This window comes from Sinohyriopsis cumingii, chromosome 13 (assembly GCF_028554795.1).
Source record: "Sinohyriopsis cumingii isolate HCF-2022 chromosome 13, ASM2855479v2, whole genome shotgun sequence".
Lineage (NCBI taxonomy): Eukaryota > Metazoa > Mollusca > Bivalvia > Unionida > Unionidae > Sinohyriopsis > Sinohyriopsis cumingii.
In genome coordinates this window covers 71255274-71282576 of record NC_142973.1, presented here as the reverse complement: position 1 = coordinate 71282576, position 27303 = coordinate 71255274, and the positions used below count along the sequence as shown (strand labels likewise).

Genomic DNA, 27303 nt, shown 5'->3' with positions numbered 1-27303 from the left:
TTTTAAGCCGGTTTTCGTAGCGCCACCTTCGGGGAAAACCCCTTATTAGATACTACATTCATTTCTGTGAATGACAATTACGTCAGATCACGTGGTCACTGTTTATGTACTGGTCGATATCTGCTATTTAAAGTAACTGGGTCGTAATCTCCACTCTTCAAAATGGCGGTCGCGGATTTCGTTCAGTACTTACGAAGTTTTCATGATTATAATCACAACTATGAAATATTCAATAACCTAGGTAAAGGCTCTGATATTGATATAGGCTGCAATTAGTTTTTATAAATTATCAAATTTAGATGACTTAGTGATGTAGACACATATGAAAAACTTGTAAATTTCGAGTATGAGAAATGGCAGCTCTACGGTTGGTCACACGGCCTCACTGACATGACGGTGAACGAATTCTCTCCGGATTTTAAAGCACATAACAAATTCTTCCGTGATAAATAATTACACAGCTATAACAATCGGACTTTACTCTTAAATTGTTCCACATGTAATAGATGTGTACCAAAAATGTAAAATGGTTAAAATTGCTGTTAAACGTAACATACACTACATTGCTTAATAGTTCACAGGCAAGCTATGCGTATGCGGTCGACTAGGTAACCTGTGTTCTATGTATAGCGAGCTGCACTTTGTCACTATGCTCTATGAGGTAAAGGGTTAAAATGCAAGGGTCAGGCATGGATCCCTTCTTTTTCAATAGGAAATGCCCCCAAAATTGGCCTATATTTGTTGAAGATAAAGAAGATCACAGTCAAAATTGGTGAATGAAACCTTGTTGTATCATTGAAAATGGTGGTTGGTTAGTACCCAGATATCTGAATCAGTATTAGTAACATTACTAAGAAGCCATATTTTTTGTTAAAATTTCTTTACAAACAACTTTCATAGTACACTGTACTCAGTCAAAAGATTTGCTTTGTTTTGTCACATTAATTACACATTTTGTATCAAATCAAATAAAGGGGGTAAATTAAAAAAAAGTTAAAAGGCATGCAATTTCTTTCCTGCATAAAGGCTAACATTCACAGTCATGTGTTAGGTCAACTTATTTCAGTTGATCCATTGAACACTTTTATAAATATTATTATGTAGGTAGTATAGATTCATATTTGCTAGCTAAGGTTCTGATATGTTAACCTATCTACATCTTGGTGGATCAACCCAATATTTCAGTGCTTTGCATGTGATATCTTTTGGATTGTCTTCCTTAGTGTGTAATGCCAACTTACCAATAGAATAGTGTGTAACAGCAGTAGATACGCAGAAAATAGTGAAGTTAATATACTTCAAAAGGATACCTTGTAAGTCATGTTTTTGACAGAGACAATGATACATGTTACAGAAGCACAGAAATACTGCATCAGTCTGCCAAGGTGTACATAGGTTAACACATCGAAACCTTGGCTAGCGAGGATGAGTATGATTAATCTACCTTAAATTAATCTATTTATTCACAAATTGATCAGAGGTAGCAACCCAGCAAGTGATTACTTGGTAAATAAAAAACCTTGTGTCACAGATACAGTTCATTATGGAGAAGTGAGTTCCAGAGTTTACAGTAAACTTAAAATTGCTGAATTGGCAATCATAGATTTAGGAATTGAAGAAGTTTCAATATTACTTGCCATGAAATCATGGCATATATATTTTATTAATAGGACAATCAAAATAAATCAGTAACAACAAAAGCAGTCTTTTATAGGATGGGTATTTTACAAATAGATGTAATTTTTACAAAAAAGCAAACAACTTTATTATAAAAATCTCCTTTTTGACAATTATTCCAAACACACAGTTGTAAAACAATTACTCATCTATTAAACTGCACTGTTACCCTCCCCTCCATTTTCTGTCTGTGTCCAGCAGAGATGGCATCCCATTCTTAATTTTATTTTTAAGTCCATCCATAAATCATGCCTATCACTTATAGATAGTGCAGTCTATGTTTCTGGAACCAATTATGCATGAGTCGAGGGAGAGGTGTATCTAATATTTTCATCTATTTGGCTGTTCTTGCATCCAGCCATCATTCACACTTTCTTTCAGAAACATAACTACAGAATTGTTCAAGATATCACTGTGAAACTTGGAATGCATATTAAATTAATGGTGTACCTGTATCTTTTCTTATTCCCAATTTTCAGTTTCAGAACTTTTAATGTTGTACTTGCACAGTATACAATTTTTATTTAACTGTAGAGTTCTCATGGTGCTGTCTTTTTCAGGTAGGCAACTGTTTTCACATCTGGTTACTTTGGCATGACATGAATGGTTGTTAAACTAAATTTTATTGGAACATTGTGACTTAGAACAAGTATTCTGTCATAGTTTTGAATTATGCATTCATCAAGGAAGTTTGACAAATTTGTGTTTAAAATGTAGGCTACCTAAATAGAGAGATTGTAAAAAAATTAAGAACAGAAGAATGGGAACTTACAAGGGCTAACAGACAGCGACACACTTCAGTGAGATAAAGAAGGAACAAGGAAAACTTTATTCTTGTACATGGTTTCCTGGTAAAAACATGGTACAAGGGATGTAAATTCCACAGGTATAACAGGTCATGCGCCTAGACAGTGAACATCCATAGAGAATGAGTAAGAAACTGTAATCAACAAACATAACTCATCAAAGGACAAGGAGAGAAAAATATGTTTGGAGAGACGATCAAAGTGCCCATAGAGGTAAACATACAAGTGCTTAACAGCAAATTTACAATAGGTGATGCCTTTTCATTCAGTAGAATGGGGGTGGCATGAATATCAGCTTGGGTAAAATTTCATCATGTCTTTATAATTTTGGTCTAGCTAACCCATGAAAATCACAAAAATTGGAACCCAGTGAATTTAAAGTTTTCCACAGTATTTGCAATATTTTGGGATCTAGCAAAATCTAGCATCTTTTAACAAATGACTTTAAATGTAATTTAAGTTTCTTGGTGAAATAAATACAAAATCTATTTAAAAAATATTGCAAATGAAAAGATATTTGTCTGAAGAAATTCATGGGAAAAGTTTTTTTTGTAAGCATGATACCAGAAGCAAATACATTGAAATGTCAATTTTTTTTACTCCACATGTGAGACAGATTTTATCATACTATCAGGATAAATGATTATCCAGATAAATGTTGATAATATAAAGAACAGTTTGGAAGGTCCAGACTTGCAGGACATTCTAATAAATAAATCCAGATGTGTAAAAACTCTGGATAACTGACCATTGTATAAATAATCAGTGTTTTAATATACCCTACATTTCATTTTCCTGTTTTTCAGGGAACATGAATGGGTTAAGCATGGAACATGCTGCACAGATTTTGTAAAAACAACGAATGAGCTGGATTATTTCACAGCCATTATGGATCTTCATTCCAAGTTTGACTTACTAAGGTCAGTATTTTATCTTCTTGTTTATATGCAGGTAGAACATGCTTGTCATAATTAAATGTGTTGTCATAAGTAAATCTGTTGTCTATTACATGTGCCATTGACAGGTTTCTTGCATTTTCATTGGTGTGTGTGTGATTTGGAATTTTAATGTAGCTTTAACAATGTTTCAGTCATATTGCTACGATGTCTGCAGTGTGGCAGTTTATAATGATGTCTAGCACTAGGGTATCATGCTGAAGACATGTGGCATCATGTCCCACCCTGGCACATTATCCAGACACCAGGCTGACCAGTCCTAACACTAACCTCTTAATGCTGAGCACCAAGCGAGGCATCTGCTGGCACCATTTTTATAAGTCTCTTGTATGACTCGACTGGGGTTCAAACCTGTGACCTCCAGCATCTGGATTGGTTACTTCAGTCTGTGTGTTGTGAGTTCCAGATGTATGGTCATAATCAGTACAAAAAACGTTATCTGTGTAATAGGATGTTCTGAAAAAACAAAAAGTTACTCTGCGTTTTTGAATCTTATCTCCACGTGAGGATCCTGTGATAGTGATATGAATTGGGTGTTTAAGAATGTTTGCTTTTGTAAAAACAGTTTTTACTGAGCAGTACAAAATGATTAGTTCATTACACTTTGACATCACTCAAATGTATTGCAGCTCTATGAACTCTGGAAGAGATCGAATATAAAATGTCAACTTCTTTCTCACAATCAATAATGGTGAAGAAAAATCCTTGTACGATTGTAATAAGGACAGAAACAATTTTATGAAAGAAAAGATGAGGCTAACAAATAATATAAAAGACCTTGGGAATCTTAAGTGATTTAAAACCTGCCATAAATAGGCCACACAGGCTTTCTGTTGCAGAAAAGTAATCTCAATTATTAAGTCATACTGAAAAACTTTAAATAATCAGTATACACTTTTTGTTGCATATTTGATAAAAGGAATCGGTGGTCTTCAACATGTACCAATCTGACGAATTTTTAATTACTCTTAAAGCTGTTATTTTATGGAATGCAAGTGGAAGAGCACTGATACATTTTTATAATATTACCCTTACTTAGGGACAGATATTCTGCAAAGTGTAACACAAGAAAAAGCAAACCAATACATAAATTATCATATGTACTCACTTATAAACTGAATCCAGCTGTAAATTCACAGGCCCATATCTGCTATCACATGATGTGGGTCTGTGTTGTTTGCAGTTGGACTCAACTCATAAGCAAGTATATGTGATTTGTGAGTTTGTAATGCTTGGTCCTTAACTATGTATGTAAAAATATAAATTTTTCGCAAGAATACGTCAAGATGCACCAGTCTTTGCTCCCAAGACTTTTTTGTGAGTTATATCCCTTTCTACAGCTGGCTGTAACAGACTTTTGTTAATGCAACTACTCTTGCATCTTAATGCGGCTTGCTGTGAAGCTTAGTAAATTTATGGTTGTCATCAGAAGATGTGCATTTTGAGAAATCACTATACTCGCAATATTTTCGGTAGAGTTATACCCTACTTTTTTATTATTGGTCTCATTTCCATCATGGGGTAGGGGTTAGATGTGAGAGACATGGGGTTATGTACATACATGAGCAAGTTGCTCCACATTGTACATAGGCATTCTTGAAAACCTTGAATGTAATTGATTTTGGCTTATAAATTCAAAACATTGATATCCTTGAAAATTGACATATTAGTTTTAAAGTCCTGAATAAATCCTTCAAATTATTTGAGTTTCCTTCTAAAAAATTTCTGGACCATTTTTTTGTCATACATTTCCTGGAATGTCAGTTAACATTATTTGCTTTTATATACATAAAATATGTGTGATTTATTTGTATAGATGCATGCTATAATATCATGTTATACACAAATTCAATACCTGAGTTTAAAAAGGATTTTGTTCTAAGGCAGCATGAGAAAGTCCAGTAAGTTAGAGTTATTACCCTTAGAAGAGACTGCACAATTAAACACAAATATTGAGCAAGAATAAAACCCACTGCCATTGTGCTTTACCTGTGATGGTTGATGACATCACTAGATAGTACATGACAGATATCACAATACACTATTAACATCCCAATGAAATTCTAAAACTCTATGCCTTTAAACCAGTCTGTCCTGAGTATCTGAAAGCTCAGTTATAGTGCAAATTGAGGAGCTTTGTGAATAGTGTGTCAGGTCATAAAGTCAACAGTTGTGCATAGCAGTCAAGCTATTTCAAATATGATTGGCTGTGTTACAAGGAATTGCTTTATTGATTAATCTGTATTATATATCCAAGTAATGAACATCAAAGTTAAAGTTAATATCTATCTTTGTAGAATTTTGGGAGACAGTGGCATCAATCCAGGAAAGACCTCCTCATATACAGTATGTTCATTTTTCACTTTATTTTTAACTTAGTAAGACATTGGTTACTATACGATAATAGGGTTGATTAAGAGTCCAGTTTGCATTCCATGCTTAATGTGGATGTCATCATTCCATATATGAACCGAACACATTACCAACTGCCCCTTGCTTAGTGTGGATGTCATCATTTCATATGTGAACCAAACATAAACATATGAACAGCTCCCCCTTGCTTCATGTTGCTCTCATCATTTCATATGTGAACCAAACACATGAGCTTGCTTCGTGTTGCTGTCATCATTTCATATGTGAACCAAACACATGACCAACTGCACCTTGCTTAGTGTGGATGTCATCATTTCATATGTGAACCAAACACATGACCAACTGCCCCTTGCTTAGAGTGGATGTCATCATTTCATATATGAACCAAGCACATGACCGACTGCCCCTTGCTTAGTGTGGATGTCATCATTTCATATATGAACCGAACACATGACCAACTGCCCCTTGCTTTGTGTGGATGTCATCATTTCATTTGTGAACCAAACACATGACCAACTGCCCCTTTGCTTAGTGTGGATGTCATCATTCCATATATGAACCGTACACATGACCAACTGCCCCTTGCTTAGTGTGGATGTCATCATTCCATATATGAACCGAACACATGACCAACTGCACCTTGCTTAGTGTGGATGTCATCATTCCATATATGAACCAAACACATGACCAACTGCCCCTTGCATAATGTGGATGTCATCATTCCATATATGAACCGAACACATGACCAACTGCACCTTGCTTAGTGTGGATGTCATCATTCCATATATGAACCAAACACATGACCAACTGCCCCTTGCATAATGTGGATGTCTTCATTCCATATGTGAACCAAACATATGACCAACTGCACCTTGCTTAGTGTGGATGTCATCATTTCATATATGAACCGAACACATGACCAACTGTCCCTTGCATAATGTGGATGTCATCATTCCATATATGATCCAAACACATGACCAACTGCCCCTTGCATAATGTGGATGTCATCATTCCATATATGAACCGAACACATGACCGACTGCACCTTGCTTAGTGTGGATGTCATCATTCCATATATGAACCAAACACATGAGCAACTGCCCCTTGCTTAGAGTGGATGTCATCATTCCATATGTAAACCAAACACATGAGCAACTGCCCCTTGCTTAGTGTGGATGTCATCATTCCATATGTGAACCAAACACATGAGCAACTGCCCCTTGCTTAGAGTGGATGTCATCATTCCATATGTGAACCAAACACATGAGCAACTGCACCTTGCTTAGTGTGGATGTCATCATTTCATATATGAACCAAACACATGACCAACTGCCACTTGCATAATGAGGATGTCATCATTCCATATATGAACCGAACACATGACCAACTGCACCTTGCTTAGTGTGGATGTCATCATTCCATATGTGAACCAAACACATGACCAACTGCACCTTGCTTAGTGTGGATGTCATCATTTCATATATGAACCTAACACATGACCAACTGCCCCTTGCATAATGTGGATGTCATCATTCCATATATGAACCAACGCATGAGCAACTGCCCCTTGCTTAGTGTGGATGTCATCATTCCATATGTGAACCAAACACATGAGCAACTGCCCCTTGCTTAGTGTGGATGTCATCATTCCATATGTGAACCAAACACATGAGCAACTGCCCCTTGCTTAGAGTGGATGTCATCATTCCATATGTGAACCGAACACATGAGCAACTGCCCCTTGCTTAGTGTGGATGTCATCGTTCTATATGTGAACCAAACACATGAGCAACTGCCGCTTGCTTAGTGTGGATGTCATCATTCCATATGTGAACTAAACATAAACATATGAACAGCTCCCCATTGCTTTGTATTGTTGTTGTTGAGTTTAATTATAGTAGCGTTCGCACAATTGTGCATGTGCCACTTTTTTCTGACTGCACCGCAGCCTGCTAGTTGTTCCTGGGGAAGGGGATGGTGCCACCTCCCCCAGGCTTTTATGGATTCAAGGAACCCTGATAGTTTGGCCTCAATCTGTGGGTCCATAAAGGTCCCTACAGTTGAATGGTTGGCTGTCATTAGTGGGAAGGAGAGCTCGGGAACGGTCCTGCTTGCTTTACATCGCTGGTTTTTGTTGCATTTGCCTTTTTTTTTTTTTTGAGAATTTTTTTTTTTTTCGAGATTTTTTTTTTTTTCTTCTTCAAAATGTTCTAAAAGGAGGGGGGATGTTCTGTGCTGTTTATAGAGGTTCTTAGTAGATATCATGTATGAAGAGAGATTTTCAAGGTTATTATGGTATTACTAGTCGAGGTGTTTAGGGTGTGTTTCCTACGTTATGTTATTTATAAGTTTTTAGATATTACCTCTTTAAGTTGTTTATTAATTGATGTTTCTAGAGATTGAATGTTATTTATACTTTATTTAGCAAGAGACCGGAGTCCTAGCCGATTACATGGTTTGTTAAGGACATCTAGGACAGGAATCCTAGCTGATTACTCGGTTCATTAAGGACATCTAGGACATCCGATTTTGCGGTTTCCTTAGTTTTTTATAGGTGCTTCATAAGTGAATTATTTATTAATACTTTTATAAAATTGAATGATATGTTATGGTTTTTTATGTGGTGGCTTCTACATTTATTTAGCTAGTTACTGGGTCTTTTGGTTTTGTGGGGATAGTAATTATATTTTGTTCCTAAGTCCTGCTGAGTCTATGAATTGATTTATATTTTTATATGCTGATTGTTTATTTTTATTAGAGTCCATAAGTAACTCTGGGTATGTGTGTGGTAATCCAATCTCTTTTTGGTTTTTGATAAATATTTTCCAAGCGGGTTGATATTTTGGGCATATATTGAATACGTGGTGTAGATCTTCGGTGGTGTGGCAGTTAAAGCAGTTAATGGTTGCTGGTTTGGGTCTTATAAACCTTCCAAAACTGCTTGCTAGTTTAGTTTTTCCAGTTATTATCCTGTTTATGGTTTTCTGTTCTAAATAGGTACCCTTAGGTAGCTGTATGTTCCTATCTACGTTTTTTTTGGTTTCATGGTGATTTTTCCCTTTTGTGGAGGAGTTCCAAAAATCTTGCCATGTTTGGTCTATATATGTTTGTGCGAAGCTTATTGCTTCTGTAGAGCTATAGTTAAGCTTGATAGAGTTTTGATCTCCTAGTTTGGTTTTTGCAACTTTGTCTGCTGTTTCGTTGCCAGAGATTCCAGTGTGCGACGGTATCCACATGAGCTCGACTAATTGATGTGCTGTGGTGATATCGTTGATTAATTGGCATGCTCTGTCAAGGAATTATTCCCTAGAGTGTGTATTGCAATTTTGGATCAATTTGATAACGCTTAGGGAATCGCTTATAATGACTGCTTTAGGTATTTGGTTGTCTTTGATCCATTGTAGTGATTCAAGTATAGCCCAGAATTCAGTGGTGTAAATGGAGCAATAGTCAGGTAATCTGGATTGTATATTGAATTCAGGGATGACTATTGCTGCTGCTGTTCTTGGTGGGTTGTTTGTTTTTGATCCATCGGTATATATTTTAACATAGTCCGGGTATTTTTGGTTGATTTCTTTTACCAGTACAGGTTTTAGTAAGTTTTCTTGTCCTTCTTTATTGCCTAATTTGGTAGCTTCAGTGTTAATCCTGGGTGGTTTTTGTAACCATGGTGATTTGTTCTGGTCTGTATTGTTTGTTACCTGTTTTTTTAGTAGAGGTATCTTTTCTCTTAGTTCAAGGATTACTTTGCCACTTGGTGTGATAGGTATGATTTTGGGTTTGAAGACAACTTTACACTTATTTATAGCTATTTTGGTGGGATGGTTGTCTGGGTGGGTATCTAATCGATTGGAGTATCGGAGGAGCAGTTCTTGCCTACGTAATTTTAAGGGTAGTTCTCCTGTTAGTGTTTGTAGTTCTTCTAATGATGTTGAGGGGAGTGTTCCTGTGCATAATAGCAAGGCTTTTCTCTGGATAGTGTCAAGTTTTTGTAGTACAGGCTGCTTAGCCGAGTTATATGCTTGGCAACCGTAATCCAGTTTTGATCTAATTAGGCTTTTATATATCGTGAGGAGGGTTTCCTGGTTGGATCCCCAGTCAGTCCTTGTGATGTTCCTGAGTAAATTGAGATCTTTGTTACAATTCTGGGTGAGTTGTTCAATGTGCTGTTTCCATGTGAGGTGGTTGTCAAAGAACATTCCTAGGAATTTTACTACTGTTACGTATTTGATTAATTGATTTTGTATATAGAAGTTTGGATTGACTAGGTTGTTATTTCGTTTGGGAATGAATATGATTGCCACAGTTTTTTCATGAGATATTTTGAAACCCCATTTGTCCGCCCATCTCCCTATGTTGTCTAGGCTCTGCTGGATTTCTTTAACTACTGTGTTATTGGCAGGATTTCCATTCCTCCATATGCCACTATCATCTGCAAATTGTGTCAAGTTTATTTTTGTGGAGGCTACATTGAGGTCAAGGTCGTTTACCATTAGGTGAAATAGTAACGGACTTATTACACTGCCTTGCGGTGTTCCATTTTCAAGTGAAAATTCTTCCGAATGGGTGTTGCCTATTCTTGTGGTAATTTTCCGGTCTGTGAGGAAATCGCCAATCCAGTTGAACAAGCTGTCCAGTTATTCCAAATTGGTTTAATTTGGCCATTAGTCCATTGGTCCATACTAGGTCGAATGCTTTTTCTAGGTCTAAAAAAACCGCTATGAGGTTGCGATCGGTTTTCCTATGTGCGTTAAAAGCGAGTTTGATGTCTGTTTCCAATCTGAGAAGTTGGTCAGTTGTGGACCGTTTGTTCCGAAAGCCACATTGATTTATGGAGAGTAGGTTATTGGTTTCTAGGTGGTGTTTTAACCTATTTGCGATTATTGTCTCCATTATTTTGCAAATATTGTTTGTAAGGGAGATGGGTCGGTACAAATTTATGTTGTTGGGATCTTTACCTAGCTTGGGGATTGGTATTACTATGGCCTGTTTCCATTTGGTGGGTAATTGACCTTTATCCCATATCCTATTAAAGAGTTTGATTATGGCTATTGTTATATTGATAGGTAGTTTTTTGTAGATAATGTAACCTAACTGATCCTTACCAGGGGATGTTTCGTTTTTGGATCGTAGGGCTGTCTTCCATTCATTGTCTGTGATGTCGCTATTTAGGTGAGATTCTTTTGTTCCTTGGTCTTGAAACATTTGAGGTTGGGTTCCCTCCATTATTTTGTGTTCTTGAAAGTTTTTGGTGTGATTATTGTTGCTACTCATGTTCGAAAAATGCTTCGCTAGGAGGTCTGCCTTATCTTTATTTATTATGGCATTTTTAATTTTTGGGGCTGAGGTAGTTGCTTTCCCTTTTATGGCTTTTATCTTGTCCCATATTTGTTTTGAGTTTGATTTTAGACTCAGTTTAGAGCAAAAGGTTTGCCATAGATTAATTTTAGCAGTTTTTATAGTTTGTTTTAGTGCTTTTTCTTTATCTTTATATTCCTGGAAGTAGATAGAATTTTTGGTGCGTTTATATTTATTTAAGGCCCTTTTTTTGTCTTTATGTGCTATAGTGCACTGTTTAGTCCACCATGGTACAGGGTTTTTATTTTGGATATTAGTTGTCTTTGGTATGCATCGGCTAGCTGCTTCTATAATTGTGTCTGTTATGTTATCATAATACATGTCAATACTTGGGCTTTCTAAGTTATCTGGATTTACTCTAGCTAGTAATAATTGGAAATGGTCCCAGTCTGCCAGTTGGTACCTCCATTTAGGTGGGGTTTCGTTAGGAATGTGTTGAGTTTTTGTTTGAATATTGATTGTGATGGGAAAATGGTCACTTCCTAACGTATCTTCCTGATCCACCCACCAATTTGTGATTTGAGCCAATTTTGGGGTAGTGATGGTTAGGTCTATGGCTGAGAGAGCTTTGTATTGCTGTCATCATTTCATATGTGAACCAAACACATGAGCAACTGCCCCTTGCTTCATGTTGCTGTCATCATTTCATATATGAACCAAACACATGACCAAGTGCTTAGTGTGGATGTCATCATTCCATATGTGAACTAAACATAAACATATGAACAGCTCCCCATTGCTTTGTATTGCTGTCATCATTTCATATGTGAACCAAGCACATGACCAACTGCCCCTTACTTAGCATGAATGTCATCATTTCATATGTGAACCAAACACATGAGCAGCTGCCCCTTGCTTCATATTGCTGTCATCATTCCATATCCGAACCAAACACTGCCCCTTGCTTAGTGTATATGTCATCATTTCATATCTGAATCAAACACATGACCAAGTGCTTAGTGTGGATATCATCATTTCATATGTGAATCAAACACATGACCAACTGCCCCTTGCTCAGGGTGGATAATGTCATCATTCCATATGTGAATCAAACACATGACCAACCGCCCCTTGCTCAGACTGGATAATGTCATCATTCCATATGTGAATCAAACACATGACCAACTGCCCCTTGCTCAGAGTGGATAATGTCATCATTCCATATGTGAATCAAACACATGACCAACTGCCCCTTGCTCAGAATGGATAATGTCATCATTCCATATGTGAATCAAACACATGACCAACCGCCCCTTGTTCAGAGTGGATAATGTCATCATTCCATATGTGAATCAAACACATGACCAACTGCCCCTTGCTCAGACTGGATAATGTCATCATTCCATATGTGAATCAAACACATGACCAACTGCCCCTTGCTCAGACTGGATAATGTCATCATTCCATATGTGAATCAAACACATGACCAACTGCTCCTTGCTCAGAGTGGATAATGTCATCATTCCATGTGTGAATCAAACACATGACCAACTGCCCCTTGCTCAGACTGGATAATGTCATCATTCCATATGTGAATCAAACACATGACCAACCGCCCCTTGCTCAGACTGGATAATGTCATCATTCCATATGTGAATCAAACACATGACCAACCGCCCCTTGCTCAGAGTGGATAATGTCATCATTCCATATGTGAATCAAACACATGACCAACTGCCCCTTGCTCAGACTGGATAATGTCATCATTCCGTATGTGAATCAAACACATGACCATCTGCCCCTTGCTCAGACTGGATAATGTCATCATTCCGTATGTGAATCAAACACATGACCATCTGCCCCTTGCTCAGACTGGATAATGTCATCATTCCGTATGTGAATCAAACACATGACCATCTGCCCCTTGCTCAGAGTGGATAATGTCATCATTCCATATGTGAATCAAACACATGACCAACTGCCCCTTGCTTAGTGTGGATGTCATCATTCCATATATTAACCAAACACATGACCAACTGCCCCTTGCTTAGTGTGGATGTCATCATTCCATATATTAACCAAACACAAACCAACTGCCCCTTGCTCCATGTGAATAATGCCATCATGACCAACTGCTCCTTACTCTACTGTTGATAATGTCATGATTTTATATGTTATCTAAACACATGTCCAACTGCTTAGTGTCTGCATTCAGTTTGTGAACCAAGCACATCTGCAACTGGCCCTTGATCAATGCACTTATCAGACTAGGAAAGCCTTAATTATTCATGACTGTGAGAAAGCTGGCTTTTCGTAATTTGTAATTTTGGGAGAATTTACTTGACAAACATGCATGTACCATGGGACTTGATTAACACAATGTTTGTTCAGTTGCTTTCTTATAAAATAAGAGAAATTTGAATGCAAGTACTGTATTTTAATTAGTATACGTACCATGTATTGTAATTAGCATATATACCTATGTTGTTATTAGCATATGTACCTGTGCTTAATTAGCATATGTATCTGTGCCGTAAGTAGCATATATACCTGTGTTTAATTAGGCTATGTACCTGTGTTGTAATTAGCATATGTACCCTGTGTTGTGATTAGGATATGTACCTGTGTTTAGCATATGTACCTGTGTTTAATTAATTAGTATATATTCCCTGTGTTTAATTAGCATGTGTACCCTGTGCTGTAAATAGCATATGGACCTGTGTTTAATAAGCATATGTACCTCTGGTTTTAATTAGGATATGTTCCTGGGCCTAATTAGCATACGTATGCTATGTTTAATAAGTACTTTTGGTTGAGCAATAGTTTTAGTATTCTATACTCTTGTCGTTGGATTATAAATGCATGGATGAAATGAGATATGCATTCAGGAGGATATAAATTTGGACAGGTATGTTTGCAACCTGAAATTAGTAATATACATGTTTTCATTTACCTATGTTTATATAGATTATTCATTCCATTGACTCATGACTGTGGTTATATGTTAAATCATGGAGAATTGCATATAGTTTTGTCACACAAGTATTGTTGACAGCATTTTTACATGAATGTGGGATCGGTGTAAGTATTAATGTCTAATTTTTGTACATTATTTTATTCATTCTTTAAGTACTATCTCTTTATTCTTTCTGTCCTTACCTAGCTTACAAGATGTATTGCTTTAAGTATTGAGTGTAAAAACAACCCAGCTGTGTTAAACTAGAAATGAATTAATGGGACCAGATACTGTATGCATACATGTGCATTGGAACAATATGAACTGCTTTATAATTAGTTTTCTTTCCATATGTAGTTAAACGAATACAAACACATGTAAAGGATAATATTTTATTACAGTAATGAAGCTGAATTATCTAATAGTTGAGCTTTGTTGATTGCTAGGAATTTATAGACAAAAAAAGAAGAGGAGCTTTCTATATTAGGTTTTTAAATTCATGGTTAGGCACAACCACAAAATCCATGAAAATTGGTATGCATTGAAAGTTTATGCATACAGAAGGAAAAAAAATTTAAACAAAACTTTTTTTCACGGTCAGTACAAACGTTTATTTTATCACGTCCATGAAATGATATTGTCATGCAAAGAATAACTATGTAATATAAAACTAAAGAATTTGTAATTTTGAGACATTTTTCCAAAAGATATGTACATAAAACTTGGGTTGATATTCACAAATTTATTGATAAACTTGTGTATACCACATGTCGTCATGTTTTAATTTTTAAAATATCAACTGTAGCTGATTGTGTTTAGTGAGTCTGAAAATTACAGTCAAGAATAAAATTATGGAATGTTATTGTCCAAAAATGTAGGGTGTCAGCAAACATAGGGTGAAAATAGTGCTTTTATTCTTAAGTTTCTTAAATTTTAGTCTTTGTTTAACAATACAAAATTTGTTTTGGATTACAGCTAGATGAATATCAGAATGCACTGACTAAAGGTCTGGGCCAGGAACCCTCTGTTAATTGTGTATATGATGAGGTAAGATTCTCTATCAGTTAATGAAAATATATTAATAACACAAAACTTATTTCAAACTTGCTACTCATCAACAGTAATCTTTACTTAGAGTATCAAATTGATGTCAATAACAAAAGAAAATGTAGATAAATGCAAAATTTCATACAAGCTGATATTCAAAGAAACTTTTCCAGACAATATTGCAGTAGTATCAGATATAGAAATTAGCAGATATTGATGTTGTTATCAGAGATCCTGAAATTCTAATGGCTCTTGCCAGATACTTTTTCCAGGAAAATGAATGTGGTAGCCATACATTTGTGAAATTTTAATATACAAATAGAAAAATTGTGACAAAAACGAAAACAGCGATATACCAAATTATTAAATACAACATTTTCAGTTCCGATTAGCTGATGCTTTAGTGCTGATATTATCCTTCCTCTCAAACTAATTGTTTATAAAAGACAATCGTTTTATATATCTGAAAAATATACTGTAGAATTTTGCTCAACATTTTTTCCACATTATTTTTAAGAATTAATTGTTGATTGACAGCAATCTGACTTGTGCTTGAAAAAAAATTAGTAGAAAGTTACGGTAAAGTTGGATGGTAAAGTTTCATTTCTTCAGATCCCCACACAAGTCCTGGAGGATAATAATTAAAATTTAGTTGTTTCTTGTATCTAATTTTACTTAATTGCGGCCTAGGCATCACATAGTTTATTTAAAGGTATTCTGCAGATAGGGCATGACACAAATCATGTAGTGTGAGAGACTGATGAAATGTGTATAGTATAAAGCCTAGGAAATCATTCAGTTATTGAGTATTGATAATCCAGGAGATAAGCTTCACACCTCTGTTGCCTTGTGTTTTTGTGGTATTAGAGAGTTTAACACATTAACCCCTGGAGGTTTTTGTCATTTTCATCTGAAATTCGAGTAGGAAACACATTTTGAAAGCTATTTCTGAATACATCCTAAAACACCAACTTCCAGGTGATCTTCCAATAACATACTGCCTAGTTGTGTTCGAAACATCGTTTTTCATTGGCTATTTGGCTTGCGCTTGAGCTGAAGGGTAAAAGTTCTTTTCTTTTCTTTTTTTTTGCTTAACAGACCCATTATTTTTGTATTGAGACCCCTCTTTATTCCAAATGCCCATCTTATCCTGCTTTTTGCAAAGGTTCATCTGTCTGTTTGCAGTTCATACTGGTCTGCCTTAGCTCTGAGACCAATAAGTCTAAAATCCAGACACAAAATCGGATTCCAACCATGGCCGAATTTTGGGCAGAAAAAAAAATCAGGTCCAAAAATTGAGGTTTTTCCCTCAGTATTTTGTAGTGCAACTAGAAATTCCAGATTGTTGGTATCATTGTAGAGCTACATCTGTCTACCTTTCTATAATACCACCCACTTTAGTGTATCATTTATGACCTTGACGCTACACAGCTCGGCAGTAGGCTACTACCTCCTGCCACGTTAACTCGTCACCATGGGTTAATGTGTTAAACAATTGAGAAAACAAAATGACCAAACACCCTTAGTTGGTGACACCTCTGTTGATTGTCTGGCAGAGAAACAATCTGTAAACTAGATATCACCTTTGAAGTTTACTTTGTTAAGCTGGTTTATTTGGCATTTTAATGGATAAGTGAGTGAAAGATAATTGATATTTAGTATATTTAAAAACTCCAATGACTGATGCTTGGTTGGTCAGAGAATGTGCTAGTCAAAATCTTTGATCTACCTGATATGCCTGGCAAATATAGGGATTTCAGGAACTGTTGACTTTGGTGTCTTATATTTTCATGCATACCAGAATCATATTTGGAAAGTGGGAAGACTTTAAATAGCTAGACAAATATATAGCTGCTACTTTGAGTATTTGGACTACGCGAAATATCTCAACTTAGGCCTCAACTGATTGCAAAGGGTTACAACCCATTAGTGATGAAGCTACTGTAGTTTTGAAGACTGTTCCTATTATATGGTTCAAATAACAATATCTTTAATATAGCATAAATTAAAATGTCTTGCAGTTTCTGGTTCAACATGTAAACAATTATTGTTTATTTACAAGTAGCAAAAATCTTGTGTGTAAAATTTGTGGTGCTAATCTCAGTCATAAATTGGCATTATTTCTAGATTCCTATGTAAGTGTAACAAATGATACATAAAAGGCTTGTTCCTAATCTCAAAATATTCAGTAATTTTGTGACACGTCATATAGGTCTGAATTTAGTGGAAAGAAATAGCACAATCATGTAACGAATGATGAAGCACATTTACTTTTCAGTATATCCCAAGTCTGTAAAAGTTAGTTTGCATTTTAATCCACTGTTGGTAGTGTTCGTAAGCATAAACTTTTTTCCTGCAAAAAGGAAACTTTCAGGGCACAGTAAACATGTTCCAGTCATTTTGGAAAATGAAACAATCCATCAGATTCCATTGCTTTTAATAAAGTTTGGTACTGACTTCCTTTCAAGAACAGTTCTTTGTTTTTATTGAAGATTGTAGTCAGCTTTCTTTGATGAAGGGTGCACGAGTTATTGAAGTCACCGCAAAGGCCAGCTTTGGAGAACCAAATAAATGCCCATTTCTTATTGTGGCAGCAACATCAAATAATTGTATTTCATGATTGAGACTGATTTTTTTTTTTCATTTGCTTAGTACGTTTTTGTAACAATCTGTGCTTCAAAGGTAATGTTTTCTTCGAAATTTCAGCAAACTATTTTATCTGGGTACATTTGTAAAAAAGGAATTGGCAGTTGTTCGTCCCTGCCTATTGAATAGACAAAGATTATTGTTTTTTAACATTTGTGGTAGTGGAGTGATGCTGCCTTCCATGCATGCTTCAGAATTTTGAAAAGGGTAAATGAACGATAGGTACAGTACACAGGTGTTCTGGTTTGACAACAGGGATTACTCTTTCTCCCACTCAAAACCTTGGAAAGAGGACATAACCTCTCAAGCCCGTTCACTGTGGATGAAGTGGGTCGTACATATGAAATACTTTGACATATCACTAGAATGTAGTTGTCTCATGAAGGGCTCTGCTCATGAGATAAGAGCAATCTCTGCGAGCATTGTCCTTGACAGTTTTTTCTCTACCAAAGATATTGTTGAGGCCAATGTTTGACATGCAGAGTCAACCTTCTTGAGTGTTATCAACAAGACTTGACTTCAGAGTGACAAACCCTGGATCTGATAGAATTATATGCTCAAGTGGCTATCAGACCCAATTGACATAAGCACAACCTCCAGACAAGTACCTGCATAGCTTTCACTGGATTTGCCCAGAAATTGTATGTGGTAACAAGATCTAATGATTTCTTCTTTCCAAACGTAAACCACCTCACCTCCAGTTGTGCTGCTCTTAACCTTCATTCTTATTCTCCCCTGACAGGTTACCTGGGGTATAGGTCGGATGTTCAACATTCCCTCCACTTATTATTCTCCTTACATTTATGCTATTGGGGAGAATGAAATGTTTTTTGTAAATTATGTTTTTCTTTGAATATTTACCTAATCACATTACTTCAGTATCCTCCCGACATTGAGAGCATCCCATTACACTATGTTCTGTTCAGCTTAAAACTTTAAAACTAGCGCCACATGTAGACAGCAAGAGGAGGTAATAAGAAAGTTATTGCCCTTTGTCTATATATTATAGACAGAAAGATTATTTTTTGTCTTTTTAACACATTAGATTATTGTTTGTCTTTTTAACACATTAACCCCTAGCGACAACTTAACAGGGCAGGAGGTAGTAGCCTACTGCCAAGCTCTGTAGTGTCATGGTCATACATGATTCACTAAAGTGGGTGGTATTATAGAAAGGTAGACAGATGTAGCTCTACAATGATACCAAATAATCTGGAATATCTAGTTGCACTACAAAATACAGATAAAAAAAAACATTTATTGGACCCGACTTTTTTCTACCCAATATTCGCCCGTGGTCGGAATCCGATTTTGTGTCTGGATTTTAGACTTTTTGGTGTCAGATCTAAGGCAAACTGGTATGAACTGCAAACAGACAGATGAGCCTTTGTGAAAAGTAGGATAAGATGGGCATTTGGAATAAATAGTGGTCTTGATAAAAAAATAATGGCTCCAACTTTTACCATTCTGCTCATGCGCGAGACAAATAGCCAATGAAAAACAAAGTTTCTAACACAACTAGGCAGTATGTTATTGAAAGATCACCGGGGATTTGGTGTTTTCAGATCTATTCAGAAATAGGTTTCAAAATGTGTTTCCTACTCGATTTTCAGGCGAAATTGACAAAAACCTCCAGGGGTTAATGTGTTATGGGATGGGTTCAGGATGGAGTAGGGCTTATATTCTTAACATTAATGTGATCAGTTAAGTATTCTAGGAGAAACATAATTTACTAGAAAATATACTTTCTACTCTAGTCCTTTATATATTTTTTTTTTACCAGTTTATTTCAATGTACATGATAGCTAGGGAAGGTACTTTTTAAAACATAGGCCAATATACTCTGTTTACTCAGAGAGTTTATGAAAATGATACAAAACTTTGAATTGCCTCTATGTTGGACTACTTCACAATTAAAAGTGCCTTCCCTAGATCCCAGGTATATGTTACTGGAACAGCCCTCAACAAAATCTCATGTTTTGTCTTCATCTTTTGCAGACATCTGGAGAGCAAGTGATATCCCAAGTGGAGATTTGTATTGATAAAACATTTCAACCAATCTCCTGTGAGGAAACAATGCAAGAAGAGGCAAAGGTACTGTATTTCAGTCGACATGGTTTTCTACGCTATGGTGCTCGAGACACGAACAATCAACACAAAATGGTCGAGTCCAATTGCCCAAAGACAAAGAAAATTTACTATCCATCTATTGGAAACAATTAAATGGCTTCCCTACAACTGGAATTATGTTAATTAGTTATAGAATAAATCACTTTCATCAAAATGTACACTTATTTTTAGCTCTACTGGTCACTGAAAAATCTTGTTATTACTACTCATACCAGTTAGATGGTCAAATCAACATGGGGTTTTAACCAAAAGACTTTGAAAGGTATCTATTTGTTCCTGAATGAAAATAGTGCCAATCTGAGTTTAAATATTGCTACAATTGCAGCAATCTTGTCATTGCGACTTCTAAACGGAAAACAATTTCCACAATGGGCTTTCACTATAAGACATCTGATGGTGGCTAGTTGGGTCCTAAATGAAAATAACGCTTACCTACCATCTAATATAGCCACCATAGTGACCACCTTCAAAACCTTGCTGTCACTACTCCACCTGAATGGATAGCCACACGAATATTGGGTTTTCACCAAAAGATACCTAGCTGATAATAAATTAAAATGGTGCCAGTCTTACATCCAGTAATGCCACTATTACAGCCATCTTGAAAAACTTATTTTCTCACCCTTCAGAATGGATGGTGTTATTGACATAGGTTTTCATCAGAAGACTTTTTTTTAGTTGTTCTTAAATGAAAAATAGTGACAATTGTACATCCATTATGGCCAACACAAAATCCAGCTTGAAATTTTTTTATCATTACTCATGAATGGTAATATGTATAGTTGGTCCTGTCATCAAAATTGAACTGATCTGACATCCAATATTGCCACCATGGCAGGTGTTATAAAAATCTTGTTATTGCTACTACAACTAAACATAGGATTTTCACATAAAACTTCTAATGGGTTCCGATTAATTCCTAAATGAAAATGATGTTATATAACATCAATTATGACCACCATGTTGGCCATCTTGAAAATTTTGTTATTACTACTTTACCTGAATGGATTGTCCTATCAACATATAGTTTTCATCAAAGACTTCTTATTGTTTCTAGTTGGTCCTTATTATATCTAGTTGGTCCTAAATAAAAATGGTGACAGCCTTACTTCCTGCAAGACCACCATGACAGCAGTCTTAAAAATCTTATCATTACTCCTTCTGAATGGATGCTTATATGTCTAGTTGGTCCTAAGTGAAAATGGTTGTTTTTATATCCAATATGGCCACCATGATGGCCATCTTGAAAATATTGAGTTGTTTCAATTCTCGGTGTATGAGCCACTGCAGCATTCAGACATGTTACAATTCTTGGCTGTTAACAAGAATAAATTGTCATATCCTTATTTCCTGGAAATTAATAACAGTCCACATAAAGGGACTCCTTTTTTTTAATAAGAACTGCATTATTTTCCAGTATCTAAATGTAGTTGTAGTTCTATTCATATAAGTTTAAATTGTTGGCAGTGTATGTAATCCTGGTAATGGTGTTATTATAGTAAAATGTTGACTATTTGGACTCCACTTTTCCGACATGTGATATATCCTTTATTCAACTATCTGACATGTGATATATCCAGTGTACAACTATCTGACATGTGATATATCCTGTGTACAACTATCTGACATGATATATCCTGTGTACAACTATCTGATATGTGATATATATATATATATATATATATATATATATATATATATATATATATATATATATATATATCCTGTGTACAACTATCTGACATGTGATATATCCCATGAACAACTATTTGACATGTGATATATCCCGTGTACAACTATCTGACGTGTTATATCCTGTGTACAACTATCTGGATACAATCAGTGTCTTATATGAGTGGATAATGGCTTTCAGCTGTTTTGCAAAGTAATGAACATGTTCTGTTTAAAAGTGACTTGCTTATGATAGAAAAAAACAGCATAAAGACAGTTCTTTATACTTGTCATTATTTAAATAGTTTTTATAAAGATTTTCCTATTTAAACTTCAGGGTTTGAACATAAAAAAGACACCAATACAAAATACATTTTTCTTGTATTGGGTGCCTAACTTTATCTCAGGAAAGTCTTTTTTAATGTCTTTTTATAAATACATTTTTCTGAAAGTAATGTTTATTAGATTGGGTTTCAGCTTTTTCCCCCACGTATGCAAGATTTATACTGTGAATGGTTTTAAATTCATGGGCATCAAAGTTTGTTGTTTTGATTCAAAGATTAATATTTGTGGTTCTTAATTTTGTGAATTTGTCATTTAGAAATACAGAAATGAGCAACGATGTTTATTTATCTCTGTATATGATTATACCAAAAATAAGCTCTATGCATTTTTTATTAAATAGGCCTATCCCTACTGTAGTAATAAATGTATCCATTGCTAACACCTAGCATAAAAGCAGAGATCTTCCTAAAAGACCAGGAGGCAGTAGGACTTTTTGATGGTCTTAAACCATGTCACAGGGAGAAGCTGCCTTCTCAGTTAAAGGAAGCGTAACATTGTTTTTGCAAGTCACATGTATGGATGAATTGCAACACCAAGATTTATCTGTCAGTAGGTTCTACAATGAGGAAATCAAACATGCTTTCATAAGTAGTATTCAGACAAGGTGATTGGTCAGTTAAACTAATGGGAGATCAGAGGAGATGTACTCTCAGATGGTCTCGATCAACCTCAAAATGTCTGCTATTGAGTCAGTTCACATCATTCTCCATACCTGACAAAGTGCCACTTTGGAGAGACGGGACTGAAATGGGCATCAGGTTGATGGGTCTGATCTTCTGACTTTAAAAGAAAATGGTACCACATGAATACTAATTAATTCACAGTTAAACCATGATTGTTTGACACCAATATGATTTGGTCACTTAAGTAAACAGCTAAAGAGATAGAATGGCACATCGATTTATTAGTTAGATGTAGAGCTTGCTTGTACTGTTTCTAGGACATTCTTGCATATCAAATATTGTGGTTTCTTTTCCTTTTCCGTATTGTATTTAGATCACATATGATGGTGCTCTCTGCTTGTAATTGCAGCAAATGACTCTACCTCATGGAAGTACTTAGATCAGATATAGTTCAGCCTTCCATCAAAGCTACATTCCCCTCTTAAACAGTCAAATCTTTTATCCAGCAAGGGTCTGGCTTCCCAGTAGTCATTTTTTTCAAACCTATCGTGCCATTTTTAAGCACTTTCAACAGCCAACTCTCATATCCAGCAATAGTCTGGCATTTCCACTAGTCCTTTTTCAAATTTATCTACCTGTTTTAAATAATCATCTTCTTTCAAAAGCCAAGTCCTACTGGTGATCAGTAAAGAGAGTCTAATATTAACAGCCCAGGTCACACAGTATTTGTAATGGCCAAAACTATTACAGAAAGAAACTCAAGCTCATCTCCTAAAATTAGATCTGATACTTACAGTACATCTGTATTATTTAAATTCTGTATTGCAATAGAGATACCATATTTACTCGCTTATAAGATGAGCTCAGCTGCAAACAGCAAAGACTCAGAACTGCCATCCCATGATGCGCCAGCTTATCAGGGTCTATGCAGTTTGTTAGGAGTAATTAGTAGAACAAAATGGAACTTGATATGCAGGCACATTATTCGCAGATCAGGATCTTTGTTGTTTGCAGTTTGACTCGACTTATAAGCCAGTATATGTTGTAAATAAGTTAGGACGACCCAGAATATTTCATGATTTTAACTTTGTTCTTACAAAGTTACAGATTGTAAAAAAAAGTTTTTGGTTAAGCTGGGGTTTCTTGCTCAGAAAGTTTAGAGAACCCAGGGCCAAGTGTTTCTAAGGTTAGAGGACCCAAGCATAGGAGGCTTTGAAAATACCACTGGCCTTGTTAGTGACCACAGTTTAACCTTCTCAACAGACTTGATCTTTTCATGAAATGTTTCTCTTGCTCTGCTCGAAATCACTCTGGTATATATTTCCTCCATCATCAAAGTTTTGTTTACCGGTAAATTTTCAGTGTTAACCAAGATAACTTGCTTGTAAATAACGTATTTATATTTCTTGCATATTTTTGGTGTAGTCAGTGTGAAATGGACCATAGTAACTTAATATTCAGTAGACTACTTTCTTGTACTCTAGTTGGTTTGTGCCTGAAGGTTTTACTGTACACTGATTAGCTAAAATGTCAACTAGAAATGTGTGTACAGGATGTGGCTGTATCCACCCCTCTTTGTTTCAACAAGTAGTGCAAGTTGAAAGAGCAATATTCTGGCAGAATGCATGTATATATGAACTTTCACAAAGGAAACAGAAATAAAGGGGCATAAAAAATTTCATTGAAGTGTGATGGCAATATGTCCAGCTTGGCCAAGGTTTTTTTCAATAATTCATCCAATGCTATGTGACCCATTGCAATCTCAACACTTGTCATGTATGTAATACACTTTAAACCCGTCTTGTCAGACCAATGCCAAGAAAGACCAATTGGCTTGACAGACCAAATTCTCAGTGTACTGATTCATCCGTTAGTAGTTTTGTCATGAGACCATTAGCCTTGAGAAAAAAGTTTTGTGGGCAGAAAGGACAGCCTCTCAAGACAGGTTCAACCGTAGTACTTACATTAAAACCATACAAGGGTCATAAATTTAGAAAAACTTACCAGGGTGATAGCAAAATTATGTACAAAGCCTTGAGATTAGGTGTTTCATGTTTTTTATCTGAGAAATACTGTTTGTCCAAGATCAAAGGTACTCAGCTGTATCAGCAATATGCAAGATAAATATAATTTCCAACATTTATGAGCACATTTGCTGTTGCTAACACTATTGTTATTGAAAAACGGTGACTATCTTTAATTTTACACAGTTATGCCAAGCTTGTGGGAATTCTTATTGTCATCATTGTACTTTACTTTTTCATGACAAGTGCGGGACATATCATTAACATTTCCATCCTTGTAGACTTACATATCATGACAATATGTGTTGCATTTTATGTTTTTATGGTCAGTAGTTTTCCACAACACTTTTTCCCACTCCATAACTGTTTTCTGCTTGATGTGAATGGATGAAACTTAACCATCACTTGATTGTGCGTTGCATACAACATTTGTCCTCCAATCCTCAAAGTTAAGGTCACAGATACAAATGTTAAAGGTCGTTTTGGTTTCTGCTTAATAATGCTAAAGCTGGAAGAAACCTTGCTATAATACATCACATGCCAGTCATGTGACATCTTCAAAGTCATGGTCATCAGTTAATTTGACACCCTCCATGCTATTCCTGCAATACCCAGCAATTTGTTTTTACTCAGTAACTTTCAATTCCCATGCCTATAGACGAAAAACTCTACCCCTATATATGGAACCAAGTTTTCTTCAATTGCAACACATTGGCAGGAATATTCCTATCAAGTAAACATATTTCTGGTTGCTCTTTAGTGAGTAAAATTACCGCCTGCATTATTCCAATTGCCAATTCATTGCAGAATATTTTGAAGAAAAAGTATAATTTTTTCCCGGAAGAATTAGTGAATAAGACAAGCAATCCAAAGTACAACCCAGAAGAAGTCAGTTTAAGTTTACTTTTATTGCAATTCTCATCTTTAAATGTAAGGTCGTCGTAAGTAAATCAATTTACTTTTAGCACTGATATAATAAAATATATTTAATATAGACATAAGTACAAAGTGAAATCTTTTTACCACGATGCATAATACATTCCTTGTTAAGTATGGATACAACAAAGACATTTTTTAAATTGTAAGAGATTTGCTGTAAAGGTATTTTCACGTTATGCCTGTGTCTAAATCGTAAATAGAATTAATGCACAGAGATACTGTAATACATTTTGTCAAAGGTGTATTTTTTCTACTGTAGAGTAAATTTTTTTAAAAATATGCATCTCTCCATTACTTTCTTCCACTAAAATGTGATCAGTTTATTTTGAGCTTTTTTTTCAGTGAAAAGCTCCAGTTATACACATGCAGATATTTACATTGCACAGATTACTGAGGCAACTGTTTTTGTACATGATTTTATAATTAGCTTGATGAGAAATGTTTTTTCATGCTAATTTGTGTTATGGATGATATATATCTTCATGCTTGGGTATCTTGAAGCATGCACTATGCAAATAGCAACAAAAGATGGTATCTCTTGGCAGCGTTCATTCCTTTCGAAATATACAAATTATGTCATGCATATAATTTCCATTTTTTTCTCAGCTTTAAATAGTGCAACACTGGTATTATTTTCAGGGACAATGGTAGCAGCATCAAGTTAAAGATCCTGTTAAAATGTTTAAAATTGTTTATCTTCTGCATCAGTGCTGTTCCATTGAAACATACATGGTATCCAGGGAAGACAATTTTAAAAAAAGATATACTCAGATTACTCTAAGAGTTGATATAAAAATGATACAAAATTCTAACTTGTATATATGGGTCACAAGCCCAAGTTTAATGTGCCTTCTCTAAGATCCAAGTATGTTTTACTGGAACTGCCCTCACTTGTAGTAATGTTATACCAAAAATTTCAGATGAATACAGAGTGTCTAAGGTTGTACCTGATGTGCGGTTTCTTGTTATAACAAGGCCATTTATAACGATGTTCCATGATAACCTTTTCCATTAATAATGAGTATAACCTGTTGATTTTTATCTCATAACAATTATAATAAAGTATATTTTCAGAAAAAATATTTGGTACTTTTCTTTTCTTAACCCATCTTCCATGTAAGTAACAATTAGGAATATATTTATCACAGAATACTGACGCACATTAAGCAATTGCTGTAACCCAGATCACATATCCAGCCATCTTCACTTTATTCTGCTGACTAGAAGTGACTGGTGAGTCAAAGCTAGTGAAGAGTATGTATATTTAAAACCCCAACAAGTAACACATTCTCCATGTAAACTCTGAACTACTTTAATGTACTGAGTTATTTATACTGCCCAGCCATGGTGGCTCAGTGCTTAGCATTCGAGACTGCTTCTCAAATTCCAAACATAGCATTGTCCCATATACTTCTGGCCTACACAATTATTTTATGCTGAATCTTCTATCACATAATACTGAGACAACTGATTTCTATGAAATGTATATTTTCCTTAATTTATCTGCCCATTAATAAAAAAAGCCCTAGACAATCTACTCATTAAGTGCTCCCTAGTCACAGTGTTGTCTGTCATTATTGCCACATGACATATATTTAGTTTTAAACTGATTTTATGAAGAAAATAATGCAAACACAGCAGCTAAAATCACCCCAAACAATGACAGCCCTTTTCTATTTTTAAAACAAATTTTTATTTACAAATAGAAGTTTAAGTTTGGAAACAAAAGTTGGTATGTTTTCATCATCAAAAGATAATTTGCGGAAATTGGACAATGACAACTTGCTCTGGAAAGGGTTTATGGTCGGTCAG

At 35.5% G+C, this 27303-nt stretch overlaps 1 protein-coding gene across 1 annotated transcript in view; it reads left to right on the top strand.

Moving 5' to 3' along the window:
• Positions 1-26571, top strand: part of LOC149785817 (ribonuclease Oy-like) — a 55795-nt gene extending 29224 nt beyond the window's left edge. Inside the window, exons 7-10 of the mRNA XM_089979764.1 lie at positions 3290-3403; positions 5737-5785; positions 15042-15113; positions 19758-26571. Coding sequence (XP_089835890.1) covers positions 3290-3403; positions 5737-5785; positions 15042-15113; positions 19758-19982 — 460 coding nt within the window. The 3' untranslated portion in view covers positions 19983-26571. The remainder of the gene's footprint in view (positions 1-3289; positions 3404-5736; positions 5786-15041; positions 15114-19757) is intronic.
• Positions 26572-27303: the final 732 nt, after the last annotated feature.